This window comes from Capricornis sumatraensis, chromosome 8 (assembly GCF_032405125.1).
Source record: "Capricornis sumatraensis isolate serow.1 chromosome 8, serow.2, whole genome shotgun sequence".
Taxonomy (NCBI): domain Eukaryota; kingdom Metazoa; phylum Chordata; class Mammalia; order Artiodactyla; family Bovidae; genus Capricornis; species Capricornis sumatraensis.
This window is the reverse complement of record NC_091076.1, coordinates 63,352,415-63,366,771: the sequence shown is the minus strand read 5'-3', so window position 1 is coordinate 63,366,771 and position 14,357 is coordinate 63,352,415. Positions and strand designations below refer to the sequence as shown.

The 14,357-nt window shown below is 39.1% G+C and overlaps 1 protein-coding gene across 3 annotated transcripts in view; it reads right to left on the bottom strand.

Annotated features, from left to right (window-relative positions):
* Positions 1-2,062: 2,062 nt before the first annotated feature.
* GGNBP2 (gametogenetin binding protein 2) overlaps positions 2,063-14,357 on the bottom strand; it is a 32,499-nt gene continuing 20,204 nt past the window's right edge. The window contains exons 6-13 of one of the 3 annotated variants that reach the window (XM_068976689.1): positions 10,441-10,650; positions 9,234-9,408; positions 7,592-7,786; positions 5,660-5,807; positions 5,201-5,326; positions 4,970-5,118; positions 3,754-4,002; positions 2,063-2,679 (exon numbers count right to left, since the gene is read on the bottom strand). In XM_068976689.1, coding sequence (XP_068832790.1) covers positions 2,476-2,679; positions 3,754-4,002; positions 4,970-5,118; positions 5,201-5,326; positions 5,660-5,807; positions 7,592-7,786; positions 9,234-9,408; positions 10,441-10,650 — 1,456 coding nt within the window. In that variant the 3' untranslated portion in view covers positions 2,063-2,475. The remainder of the gene's footprint in view (positions 2,680-3,753; positions 4,003-4,969; positions 5,119-5,200; positions 5,327-5,659; positions 5,808-7,591; positions 7,787-9,233; positions 9,409-10,440; positions 10,651-14,357) is intronic. The other 2 variants (XM_068976691.1, XM_068976690.1) reach the window with 2 other exon arrangements.

The window sequence follows — 14,357 nt, the reverse complement described above, 5'->3', positions numbered from 1 at the left end:
CCCTTCCGGCCCTCGCCCGGTCCCCGCCCGGAGAAAACCGCTTCTCGCGGGACTGGACGGGAGGGTCCCGGTAGTTTGTAGTTTTCTCTCTGTGAGTCCTTATCCTTGGAAGAGAACGAGGCTCGGCGCGGGCTTGCACCAGGCCTGGGGACGCGCGTACTCGCCTCTTGCTCTGTCCGCCTTCCCCATCCTGACCCAAAGGCCAGGAAGAGAAGTTACAGGGCACTTAAGGTGACGCCTTCCTCAACCAGCCGGTGGCTGATGGGAACGGTTCAGCTTAAGAGAAGGTTGAGCGTCTCAGCGGTCGACGCTGGGTGACCTTGGGACGGGGTGATCTTTCAACCCCGCCTGATCGCTCGGCCTTTCTAACCGAGGAGAACTCATGGTTAAAAATGCAAACACTTCCAAGTACACGTGTATTGGGGTGGAGGGGATTGTATCCCTAATAACCTACAGTCTACAACTTCGCTAAGCCCCCCTGCTCCCACTGGAGCAAATACATCATGGTGTACACGAAAGATAAAAGCAATAGCTAACATTTATTGAGCGCTTACTGTGACAGGCGCAGTAAAATATATTTTAAGCACCTCAAATATATTAATGTGCACAAGAGCCCTATGAGATAGAACCTATTAACAGTCATTTTATAGGATATACCGAGACAGATGAGGAGCCTGGCTTGGATGGCAAGCAGTCCAGTATTAGGCCAGGGGATGTGTTCTGAAATTGCCTTCACTGTGTCTCTTCACCTTGTCTCTTCTTAGGTTGTTGGTTCTGTTCAAAGTAGAAGTCACTTTGCTGACCACTAAGGATATTCCATCAAATCACTGAATACTGCCTCACTTCTGCATTCTTTATATAGCCATCCTTTCAAAGAGAAAACATCTCTGCTGGAATCCCACCACTGCAACCAATGGAATAAGCCGTGAATGTGGCTGGGGTATTCAATCAGCAAGCCCTCCTGTGTTTGGCCCCAAGGGCAAAGATGAAAACAAAACCAGCCCTTACTTAATTTAGGAGTCTCAAGAGAAAACTTGACTGCAACAGGTGGTGGAAAGAGGATTGGGCTCAGAGCCAAGGGCTGTTGGGAGAACCCTTAGTCGTTTTTTATGGATTCCAGGATGAAGGCAAACAAGGATCAGAAAGGAATTACTCATTTTATCTCTGCCCTAGTCCTTGTACAACACTATGATTTGAAAAGACAACTCAGCGGGTAGCTCAAAAGAATACCACATACAAAAGTTAAAATCTCACTAAGCTTCTGCTGTTCCCACTTGAAATCTGATTAGAAATCTGAGTAAGTGGTAGAAAATCCAGAAGGTTCACTCCATCCCCACTGCAGAGAGGTACTGACCGTCCCACCATTTGTCTGCTGCCCACCAAGTATTATCAACATGTAAACACAAAGCTCTAAGCACATGATTTTACTGAACTATTGACTCAACCTTTTAAATGACAGCCAAATGCTATCCTAGGGGAATCTCACCTTCAGTACTCACAGACAGCTTGTGAAAACAGTAAACTGTAAAGCCAGAGTGACTTTATTGTTGGAAACCAGATAAGGAACAGGCACTTACACAGACCGCAGTGTGGTCAGCTCTCAGCGTAGCCTTCTGCTCCCAGTTCTCTGCGCACTGAGTAACTACTGACCAGGCAACCCCTGGCTGAAATTCTGCCAAGTTTTGCTTTCACTCTTCTAGTTCAATCTGAACCTCTGAATTTAAGGTGCTTTGTGTTATGTTATCAGGGAGCATTAGAAATAACAGCAGTTTAAAAATCTCACAAGGAAGTAATATGCTAGTCAGTATTTAAAGGTATCGCAGCAGATTTATTCTTTCAGAACAAAAGACTGGAACCTGCTCTTCTCAGCTGTCAACTCTGATGAAGGGAAGAATTTTTGTCTTCAACAGCCTGTATCTCTCTCCTCATTTGCTCTTCATCCTCTCTAATATCATCACTGGTCAAGTACCAAGACCACAGGTGGCTAATTAAAATACTGCCACACATTAAGTAGAAACATGTACACCAAATTTTACTATGCGTATTAATAAATATTCTTTATTTTAAATTTTGCACATTGCGCTTTAACATTACATCCAAACATTTCGCAAGTGGATGTCTACTTTGTAAAACCATATATTCAGCTCATTGTCATTTCTGTACAGAAGTATAAGTACAACATTACTTTTGCCACTAAGTTGCTTTTTAGTAAGTCTCACAGGAAGAGAAACATTTAATGAAAAGAGATGGCTTAAATCATATGGCAGGCCTGCGCAGCCACACAACTAAAGACACAAGCCTGAAGAAAGAACAAACTAATGAGGTTACCTCCACCGTCTCCCAAAACAAGAAAGAATCACATTGATTTAAGATAAAATTTTGCCATAAGTCACTAAAATTAAAGAGTTTTTTTGAAAGAGAAGGCGCAGTAGTCATCTTGAGTGTTTCATTGAAAGACAGAGCTATTTTATTTATTTAATTTGCTCCAGCCGTTGTCAACCAGCCACTACAAATGGGCCTCTTGTGATCATTTAAGCGGCAGTATTTATTAAATTTCTCCTTCAGATGCTGTCGGTATTGTTCTCTATTGCTGTAGAAAGACTGGTTATTAGCCATAAATGACTGTATTTCATCTTGTGAGATAAAGATTTCCTCATCTGAAGTACATTCAGACTCATCCTGCAAATTAAAGCAGTAATTAAAACTATGACTTAAATGAAGAATGCAAAATGCTATGCTAATAGAAGACAGCTAAAAATTAAAGCAGGCTAGTTTTTAGTTTTAATTCAGTCACATAAAGCCTTTAAATAGAATGTTTACAGGATAACAAAATGTCATTCTGCCTTGGAAAGTACTAAGTAAGAATAAAATGCAACTCAACTTGATTTAAAACTCGATCTATAATTTGTCCCAGAAGCCTATAAGCAGACTACTAACACACCTTAGCCTTAAAAAGTGATTAATTAGAGATGGTTATAAATAGCTACCAAATTTTAAATAATCTGACTTTTCTCTGGCTGGTTCTATGTTGAAACATTTATCTCCACAAGTTAGGTAAAATATAACCTTTTTAAAACTTGTGAAATATACAGTATCACCAATAAACTTTACAACTATATTAAAAAAAAAAAGCTAGTATTCTAAAGTATTTGTTTCCCTTGGAATCCTGTAATGACTACAGAAAAGATGCCACCCTTTTCTTTCCTTGTCCCTCCTCCAAATTCCACATGAACTATGCCCCAGGTTGCTTGGAATCAGGTATAATTCATCAGGTATAAAGACTGAAAATCAGGTATAAAGACTGCAAATCAATTATAAAAGATGTCCGAAGTTCAGTTATGCTTTTATCCTACATGACATGAAGGTTACATGAAGGAAGTAACCCAGAAAATGGACTCGAGTTCAGATTCTATATACTTTCCTGGTCTGGAAGGTTGGCTACCATTAATAAGCACTCAGAAAGGCAGCTTGCTTATAGTAACCCCCACCAAGGAGTCGGACTCTTAGACTTGATGCTAACTCTCTGTGCCTCTCCCAACTAGGCTCTTCTACCTTTGAGACAAAGGAGGACAAGGAAATGTGCTCCAGAACAGTTACACAGTGGAAGAGCAGGAATGAAGTCACCAAAAAATAGTAAAATACTGCTTAAAAGCCTCCTCCCATTCCCAATGTTAAACCCTCAAATACTGTCTCCTCCCACATCTATCCCATGAGCAATCAGTTATCCACAAAAAGATACCATGGCTTACTTACAAGGAGTTCAACTAAGCTCTTGGCACCTTTTCCAGAATCAGGACCAAACGATGTTTCTGTAGGTTCTGCAAACTGTGGTACATTTTTCCTATGCTCAAACCAAGGCAGTGGCTGCCCGCCCTTTTCAGAGCTGCAACAGCTTTCAGGATGTGCATCTTTGGTCTTGTCACGGTGAAACACTGTGTGCACGGTATTTCCTGAGGTCTCTCGATTACCTGGATCTGTGATACAGCTTCCTAGCTTTTGGATCTGAAACCACAGCAAAAGTTATCTCTCAGGTAAAAAAGCAGGTGGTGGTTGTTAAGTTGTGAAGTCGTGTCAGACTTTTTGCGACCCCATGAACTGCAGCCCGCCAGGCTCCTCTGTCCATGGGATTTCCTAGACAAGAATACTGGAGTGGGCTGCCATTTCCTTCTCCAGGGGAATCTTCCTAATCCAGGGATCGAACCCAAGTCTCCTGCCTGGCAGGCAGGTTCTTTACCACTGAGCCAAGGAAGCCCCAAAAGGCAGAGCATAATAGCAATGACTATTTTTTACAGAAAAAAATGCATGCCCCGAGAGTATGTTAAGATTTCACCAGGAATACAGAACAGCAGCAACAGCGGGCAGTTACTAGGCATTTACTGCACAGCGAACACTATGCTTCCCAGGTGGCTCAGCAGTAAAGAATCTGCCTGCCACCACAAGAAACACAAGAGATAAGGGTTCGATCCTTCAGTCGGGACGATCCCCTGGAGTAGAAAATGGCAACCCACTCCAGTACTCTTGCTTGGGAAATTCCATTAACAGACAAGCCTGGGGGGCTACAGTCCAGGGGGTCACAAAAAGTCAGACACAACTGAGCATGCATACACAAACACTATGTAACCCATCAATATACTCTCATTTCATCTTCACAGAATCTGATCTGACAGGGACTATTATCTCCATTGTACAGCAGGGAAAACAGATCAAGCAAACCGCTCAAGATCACAGAGCTAACAGATTAAAAACTATTGCGAAAAAATGAATTGGATTTATGTCGCACATGGACTGTTGGACAAACACCCACACATCAGACACACATGCCTAAAAAAATCACAGGATGAGGAACCAACGGAACTGCATAGGTATTCATTCTAAAAAAAAAAAAAAGCCTAGTGAATAAGGTGTGTAGCGACTAAGCGACTCCAAGGAAAAGAGCAAAGGTTTAAGGATGACACTTTATGACACTTACATGTTCATCACATTTCAACATCTTGCTTTTCTTTTTCTTCTTTTTATTTTTTCCTTTGGTGGTGTTCTCTTCTGAATTTGCCCAACATTCAACACAACTATCACCATCATCCTCTTTGTCTTCACAGTGATGAACACAGGAGTCATCACCTGCAGGAATCAGTCATTTCTTATTTATGTGCTTAACTCAACCATGTAGCAGAAATAATTGGGAAGTGTAATCTGAACCTACCGTGTTCGTCATGATTGCAAATGCCTTCAGTGCAGGCGACGTCTGAACCCTCCCGAGAGCCTGTTTCACTCCCTTCCATGCTAGATGAATATCCACAATCACTACCATTACAGTGTGGCGATAAGCCTGAGGACAAATCAAGTGAGTTACTATTAACATGCCAATAAATATATTGAGACAAAGGATAACGCAAATGGGGACTACTTAAAAATTTCAAAACCGATGGCTTACTGAAAGTAAATAGTACATTAAATAATGAAAATGTGACTGGAGACTTACGGTTTTTTACTTCCTTATTGTTTAACAAATCAAATACTGTAAGTGTTTGACTAAATTATATGATATTCTTGGGTCTATAAAGCACTTCCTAACCTTTAGGTTACAGACTCTCTAAAAGCTCTTGTATTTTAAAAGAAAGAATAAACTTAAGAGTTAGTATTTTTTAAACTATTTACTTACCTTTCTTTATTTTAGGAGACCCCAAAAGATTGCCACTGGTAGGACAGGTACAGGATGTATTTTCATTGGTAACAATTACTTCTACACAACTATTACCATCTTCAGTGCTGCCACAGGCTTTGCAGCTGTTTTCTATGAAGTCTGTTTCCTTTAAGGATCAATATGAAGAGATAGTAAAAATCTTTACCTCCATATGGCTATATTTTAATTTCCTCAACATTAACTAATGAAAGATAAAAATTAAAGAAAAAAAAACTATTCTCATGAAGATCATTAATTCATTTAAAAACCGAGAACCAACTAGAACCAAGTCAAGACCTTAATGGTATCAGGAAAGTCTAGGACAACTGTTCTCAGAAGTGTGGTCTGCTGGCTCCAGGGGCTCCCTAGGTCAAAACCGTTTTCATCCCAACACTAAGATGTGATTTGCCTTCTTCATTGTCTTGACACTTACACTGATGGTATAAAAGCAGTGGTGGGAAAAGCAACCAAAGTGTGTACCAACAGTCACTGTATTCTTCACTTGTCAAGCATTCTCATCAGAAATAAACAGAGATAAAAGGATATTTCACTTATAAATGTCTTTGATGCATGCAGCACTAAAAATATTATTAAATACCAACTCATGAAGTAGAGGTCTTTTTATTAGTCTGTGAGAAATGAGAAGAATGCTTAAAGCATTTTTGATGAATACCAATGTATGACTGTCTCAAGAAGTACCTGTGCAATAGTTTGAGTTGCAAGCTAAACTAGCTAGAACACCAACTTCACTTGAAAGAGAGGATAAGAGACAAACTATGGTTATTCAGACTTGAATATTTAAAAGACATTTTCTCAAAAATAAATGAGGTCAGTCTAGCTCTTAAAAGAAAAAAAGACAGTACGTGTTGTCACTGATAAAATTTAAACTTTCAAACTACAACTAGAATTTTGAAAACTTGTATATATAAGCACAATGAGATTGAAGCTTAAGACCTTTCTAATGGGAAGAACAGTGGTTTTAACATGACTGTCTGATACTATGTAATGAAATGTCAACATCTGGGGAGATGTGCCTACCTCAGTGAACCATTATGTTTTCAAATGACCAGTGCATGATGTTACAGAATCATGCGTGAATAAAATTTATTCAAACTGCTGATGGATTTTAAAAGTATGAAAGGTCACTTAAAGGTGTCAGGTTCCACACTATAAAAAATCTTTACGAAATTACCACCTGTCAAGTTATAATGCCGAAGAAGAATATCCACAACTATCTAAAAAGGCTTATATTAAATTATTCCTCTCCTCTTTTCCTACCATATATGAGTGAAGTCAGACTTTATTCACATGCTTTGACCAAGCAACATATGCAAACAGACTGAATGCAGAAACAGATAAAGAGAATCTATCTGATCCCTTTTAAGCCAAATATTAAAGAGATTTGCAAAAATATAAAGTAAAGCCACCCTTCTCAAATTTTCCTAGAAAGCAGTTCTTTTTCAAAATATGTTATTCATGTTAACATTTAATAGGCTTACTATTTTTAAAAGAACAAATAACTTTAAATTTCTCCACTTTAATTTCTAATACAATAAATGCTGATAAGTATAATTCACATAAACAAAAGCTCACTAGGCACCCTAATTTTTAAGAATGAGAAGAGATCCTGAGACCAGAAGTTGAGAACTGCTCTAGGTCATGCATGGAGATAACTTTTCACATTTGGGCTTTGATCTAACAGAATACTAAGGTCAGACAGTAAGATACTACTAATTATTGAACATTGTCTTTATAAAACAAATGACATTAAAGAGGTTGTTATACAGACTATAGTAAGAAAAAAAGCCAACGTACAAGCCAGAGGAACCCATGTTCTGAGAAAGCACAGTGAAAGTGCTGAAATCTAGGAAAAAAGCCATATATTGTCAAGTCAATATTAAGGAGTACTACCTTCTCTTGGCTTACTTCCTTTTCATCTGCTGTTTGTAAGGGAGTAGGGATATCACATACACATTTGTTTTTTCGTCTATTCTTCCGTTTCTGGCGCTTCTTTTCTTGCTTGAGTTCTCTTACTCGTTCCTCTTCTGAAAATTCTTCACAAAGTTGTTCCAATCGACTAATACCCTGTACTTTTTCCACAGTCATCTATTATAAAAACAAAGCTGAGACTGAGTACCGGCTCAAACTTCTCTTTATTCTCCAAGGAAATTCTCACTTGTTAATTTTAAATGATATCACACACAGAGAAACTGGCATTGCATGCTGCAATTTTGACTGGCAGTCCCCAAAAAGAATTTTAAATTTTAATACCTTAAATGATGACAGTCTTAAAATATCAGGAAATGAATGTGCAACTAACTCCTATGGGAAAGGGAGACTTACACATACTCCAGTTTAAATCCAGAAATTCTAATTTTAAATTTCAGAATTTTAACACAGCAAAGTAAACATTCATCCTATTTCTTCATACAATGAGAACACTATTTAACCTGCTTAAATGATCTAGTTTCTGAAGACACAAATATACAAAGAGAAAAGGAATAAGAAATCTTTTCGGCAAGAACGAACATACATCTCCTCAGACTCCCCAGAACAATGTTTAAAGTCCAAGGATGGGCTTTTGAAAAGAGTTTACAGTTCTCAAACCATTCTCAAAAGGGACAGGTGACCAGTTAAACAGTTATGACCCTGCCCTAGAATATAACAGAATATTCACTAGCCAAATATTTATATTCTACAGAGCATAACTGAGAAAAGACATTACTAAATCACAACACAAAACCCAATACCAGGGTTGAGGAAAAAAAAAAAAAACCCAATACCAGCATTATAAAGAGCCTTCAGTGTGCTTCTAAAAAGTAGCTCTCATATCATGGCATTCAGACAGCATTTACTTCATATTATTGGAAAGAAGCAGGCAAACTGGGACTCATTAAATGTTTCTAATTTTGATGCTTATTTTTGGGCTGCTTTTGACTTGTCGATAGTTATGTTTCATAGCAGCTTCTCATTAAATAATCGTCGATTTCAGTTCTCTACTCTGAAAATCTCTAAAAATCAAGGCTGGCAGTGCGATAGGTTTAAAAAACAAAGAAAAATCCACAAACTTGTACTAAATTCCAGCTCTCCAGCAAACTCCTCTCCTAACCCTCCAGAGCCATGACCAGTGGATCACAGCTCTCTAAGGCAAGGTGAGGGCAGCGATTCACATTAAGATTCAGTCCACAGTTCACAACTTCCGCAGTGGTCCAGTGGATAGGAATCTGCCTTCGAATGCAGTGGACACGGGTTTGATCCCTGGTCTGGGAAGATTCCATATGCGGCAGGGCAGACAAGCCCATGTACCACAACTGCTGAGCCCACCCGCGATCTGCAGACCCGGAGACCCAACTACTGAACCTGCAACTACTGAAGCCCGTGCACCTAGAGCCTGTGCTGTGCGACCAGAGACGCCATCACGTGAGAAGGCCGTGTGAAAAAAGCCCTCATGCAGCAAAGAGACCCAGCACAATCAAGAAATGAGTAATTAAAAAAAAAGATTCCACGTTCCAACTAAGCAGCCCAGACACTGAAGCAAGTCCACTGTTCTTACCTCGAAACTCTTGCGTAAAGCATCAACACCAAGATAGAAAAGCATCTGCCATGTCTGCTCTTCTGCCCGCAGCTTTTGCCAGATTCGATGCAGTCTTTCATAAAGATGAATTCCCAAGCAGGTCAGAACTTCTTCTTGAGCTATATCTATTGTCTTAGCATGCCTTTCTCTTCTCCTATAAAGGAGAATAAATCACATGTTTCCTACAGTTCTTAAGCTGAAACAGTAAGAGATCGATGACACCTCTCTGCAGGTTCAGGTTTTAAACATAATCTGCGTATCTAGTAAACAAACTAAAAACAAGACATTTATACATTCAAACTCAACAGATATATAAATACACAAGCACACATGTATATTACCAATGCAAAATACACATGCAAGCAGAACTTAGTCCTAATATTGCTAAAAAGAAGGTAATTCAGGAACTGGCCCTAAAGAGATGCTTTTGGGGGCACAGAGACATCACATATTTAAGTGCCCAGCTCATAGCAGGCATGACAGTGCATCTTCCAATTATACCAAATGCCTACTCGGTTTTTGTTCTTTTTGATGGGAATGGAGAAAGACAATGCTAAAGTGACTCAATGCTGGGCAAAAGCCCTCTAGGCTAGTCTTTACTAGAAATGATCACAAACTTCAGTGACAGAAGTGGCGTTTGTACTCTAAATGCCTAGCAGAAAACAGGCACTCACATGACAGCTAATACACAAAACAGAGAGGGAGTGGGTTTGATGTATTCTGTGAACAACTTTTCCTGACTTTTACAACAAAGCCAGAGATAAAATTTTAGGTTCCTCTGTAATTTAATAATAACAGCCACAGTTCATGAATTACATTCAGTAAGGTATTTCTTAAACCCCTGTTGCAAAGATCTCGTTTCCTATGCAAAAACCATCATTATAAACAAAATTTAAACATGGAAATGCATGGATGGAGGGGAGGAAAAAAATCCCTTCTAATCATTTTCAAGTGAAAATGATAAGCTATAATAATGAAAGCAAAAAAAAAGCCGGAATTCCTACTTCAAGCAACAATGAGCAGACAATGGATCAACACTTTCTTCTTTTTTTTTTACTCAACTAAATGCATATTTTAAAGACAGCAAAATCTGTACAGGCACACTTTAATTTACACACAGATGTACTGAGGCAGAAGGATAAAATGAAGCAAAGCGCTAGATAGCCCATTCTAGCAAATTACATACTCATACCCTCCTGCGAACTCTGGCTCAGCACGACCCAGAAGATGTGCAATGAAGTCTGTCTCACAGCAAACATGAATGTGCCGCTCATGTGGACAGCACCGCAAGCCTTCATAAAGTGCAGCACAGTAGCCCTTCTCTTTGCTGCAATCAAGTTCACCAATAAGGATATTATAGGCTCGCAGGACTTTATTTTTGCAATCAGTACAAAACCTGTTGAAAAGAAAAATTTCAAAATGAAGAACTGGCTGTGTAATTATTTCATGAGGTATTTAACAGTATGCTAGACAATGACACTCCCCGCCCATATAGAGCATTAAAAAAGCCTCCACACACTGAAGTCACACACACATAAGGTAAATACACATTTAGGGACTACACAGCTATAGCTAGTTCTCCACTTACAAATGATTTTTAAACTAGAGAAACACATGGGCCTAAAAGAATGAAGCAGAAAAATACCTGTTAGTTCATAAAATACATGCCCAGAAGATATTAGTTGCCAAGGACTATGTATCTTCACTTCACAAGCTATCTGTGCAAGTCAGAAATAAAACAACAGAGGCTACCAACCAATGACTCTAGGATCCCTCTCCTTTCAGTCTCTGAAAACAGTATCTTCAATCAGTAAACCTTGATTCAAATGTTTACATTTTAATAAATACATCACCAGCTAAGTATTAATATGTAGGGTGGGGAGGGCAAGAAGAATGGGAAAGTGGTACATGTATTTTTAGTTTACTGGTAATTTCCTAAATGTCAAATTTTTTCCTCCAGCCACACAAAAAAGTATGTTTCTCAACACACACATAAATAATATATACAACATATATGTAGAAATGTGGTCTCAACTTAAGTGTACCTAATGAGGAAAAAGTGTAGAAGAGCATGTGAAGTAGGACGACAACATTTTCTTCTAGAAACCAAACATCATTCAATCAGAAAAGAAAAAATAGAGTCTGGTCTTTCCAGTTTTCAATTCCTAAAATAAGGAAGAATTCAGTCAGGTGAAAAAGCCAGGCTCACAATATTAGTAATTGGCTCTCTGAGGAGATCAGCTGTGATGGAATGAGGAAATTTTGCTCTCTGTGATTTAAATTCATCTATCCAGGTGAGCTTATCTACTCCCATAGCGGCTCCCATCAACATGTCAACTCCACAGCTCCGCTCAAGGCTCTGTCCTTGCCTGAAGGCCAGACCCATGCTGAAAAATGCGGGACAACACAGATGTCCAAAACCAAGGGCAACATGGTTCCCTTCCTATGTTCTCTTCCACAGGTGTTAAGAAATCACCATTTACACAGTTACCCAGGATGGACCCTCAGGTAATTCCAACTCCTCCTTAGTTAATTCCAACTCCTGCTTTTAGGGGTGGAGCCAATTGTTATCAATTCTTTCTTACACTGAGGAAGGTTACTTCTTTTCAACTCCCTCTGCCCTGTTTTAAATTGCCTAGTCAATTAAAAAAAAAAAAGCTTCCTAATACATTTTTCCCTGCTTCCACTCTTACTAGCTCTAATGCATCTCTCATACCAAAATAATTTTTTAAAACATCTCATTACCTCACTCTCAGCTTAAAAACCTCCCCACCATCTACGAATAAAGTTCAAACTCGTCAAGGCCTCTGGTGCTTTCTTCTCTTACCCAACCTACTATTTCCAGACTTTTTCCCAAGACTCACCTCTCCCTTCATGGTCTCTCTACGCTACCCTGCCCCCATACACACAATACATATACAAATGGACTACTTTCGTTTTTCTTTAATTGAAGTAAAGCTGATGTATGATGTTGTGTTAGTTTCTGGTGTATGCCACAGTGATTCAGATACACACACAGAGGGTCTTTTCCGTAGTCTTTTCCATAATGGTTTATTACAGAATACTGAATATAGTTCCTGTGCTATATATACAGTAGGATCTTGCTGTTTATCGATTTTATACAAAGCAATGTGTGTACCTGCTAACCCCAAACTCCTAATTTATCCCTGCCCTATTTTCTTCCCCCGCCCCTATTTTCTTCCCCCTCTGGTAACTGTAAGTTTGTTTTCTATGTCTGTGAGTCCGTTTCTGTTTTGTAAGTAAGTTGATTTGTATCATATTTTAAATTCCACATATAAGTGACATCATATGGAATTTGCCTTTGTGATTTACTTCACTTAATATGATAATCTCTTGGGTTTCCCAGATGGCTCTGTGGTGAAGAATCCACCTGCTAATGCAGGAGACGCAAGAGATGCAGGTTTGCACCAGGTCGGGAAGATCCCGTGGAGGAAAATGGTAACCCACTTCAGTATTTTTGCCTAGAAAATTCCATGGACAGAGGAGCCTGGCAGGCTACAGTTCATGGAGCCACAGAGAGTCAGACACAACTGAGCAACTAAGCACACAGTATGCTAATCTCTAGGCCCATCCATGCTGCTGCAAGTGGCATCATTTCGGTCTTTTTTCTGGCTGAGCAGTACTCCATGGTGTGTATGCACGGGCACACACATCATCTTCTTAATCCATGCATCTGTCAATGAACATTTAGGTCGCTTCCATGTACAATGGACTTTGTACATAACTGATGCGTCCCTACTACAAAGTCTTTTTTCCTTCTGTTTCCTCCCCACTCCCCTCCACATTCATCTCCATTTGCCTAAATCATACCCATCCTTAAAAAAGCCTCTTGCAATTTCCATAACTAAAATTCAACCTTCCTATATTCCTATTATCTCTGATTTACACTTATCGTTATAGCATTTACCCTTACAATGTCATGCAATCATTTTGTTATGCACATCTTTTTGACCCAATAGCAGATAACTCTGTTTCTTGAAATGAATATTTGTTAAAACAGAAGCTCTAAGCCCTTTGTAAACTAAAGCAATCATGTTGGCAAGTAAAGTTAAATCACTGTTTCACTAAAAAAGAGACACAGAAATATACAAAAATTAACTCAAAATGTGTTAAAGACCTAAATATTAAGACCTGAAACTGTAAAACTATTAGAGAACATGTAACAGTGGAATAGGTGATGACTTCTTGCATATGGAATCAAAAGCACAAGGAACAAAAGAGAAAACAGACAAATGAGACTACATCAAACCTAAAAACTTCTGTGCAGTAAAGGAAACAATAGCGTGAAGGACAACCTATGGAGCAGAGAAAGTATTTACAAACCATACACTGGATAAGGGGTTAATGTACAGAATAAGGAACTCTCATAATTCCATAACAGACAAAAAAAAAGTATGATTAAAAAATGGACAAAGAACATGAACAGACACTTCAAAGAAGATAGGCTAGTAAGTACATGACAAAATGCTCAGTATCACTAATCATCAGGGAGATGCTAATCAAAACCACATAAAATCACCTCAAGCCCACTGTATGGCCACTGTCAAAAATTAGAAAAGAGAGACTTCCCTGGTGGCTCAGCAGCTAAGACTGCACTCCCAATGCAGGGAGCCCAGGGTCAATCCCTGCCCTGGGAACTGGATTTCACAGGCCACAACTAAGAGTTCACAGGCACCACCTAAAGAGCCCTAATGCCGCAATGAAGACTGAAGATCCCAAGTACATCCACTAAGACCCAGCACAACCAAATATATTTATATTTATATATATATATTTTTTTTTTTTTAATTAGAAAATAGCAAGTGTTGGCAAGGATCTGGAGAAATTGGAACCCTTCCTTGCACACTGTTGACAAGATTATAAAATGGCTGCCAGCATGGCAAATAGTATAGCATTTCCTTTAAAAATTAAGATAGAATTACCATATAATCCAGCAATCCCAATTCTGGGAACACATACGAAAGTACTAAAAACGGAATCTCAAAGAGCTTTTGGCACACATCCATGTTCACTACAGCATTATGCACAAAAGCCAAGATGTGGGAACAACCTAAATGTCCCTTGATAGAGGGACACAGTGTA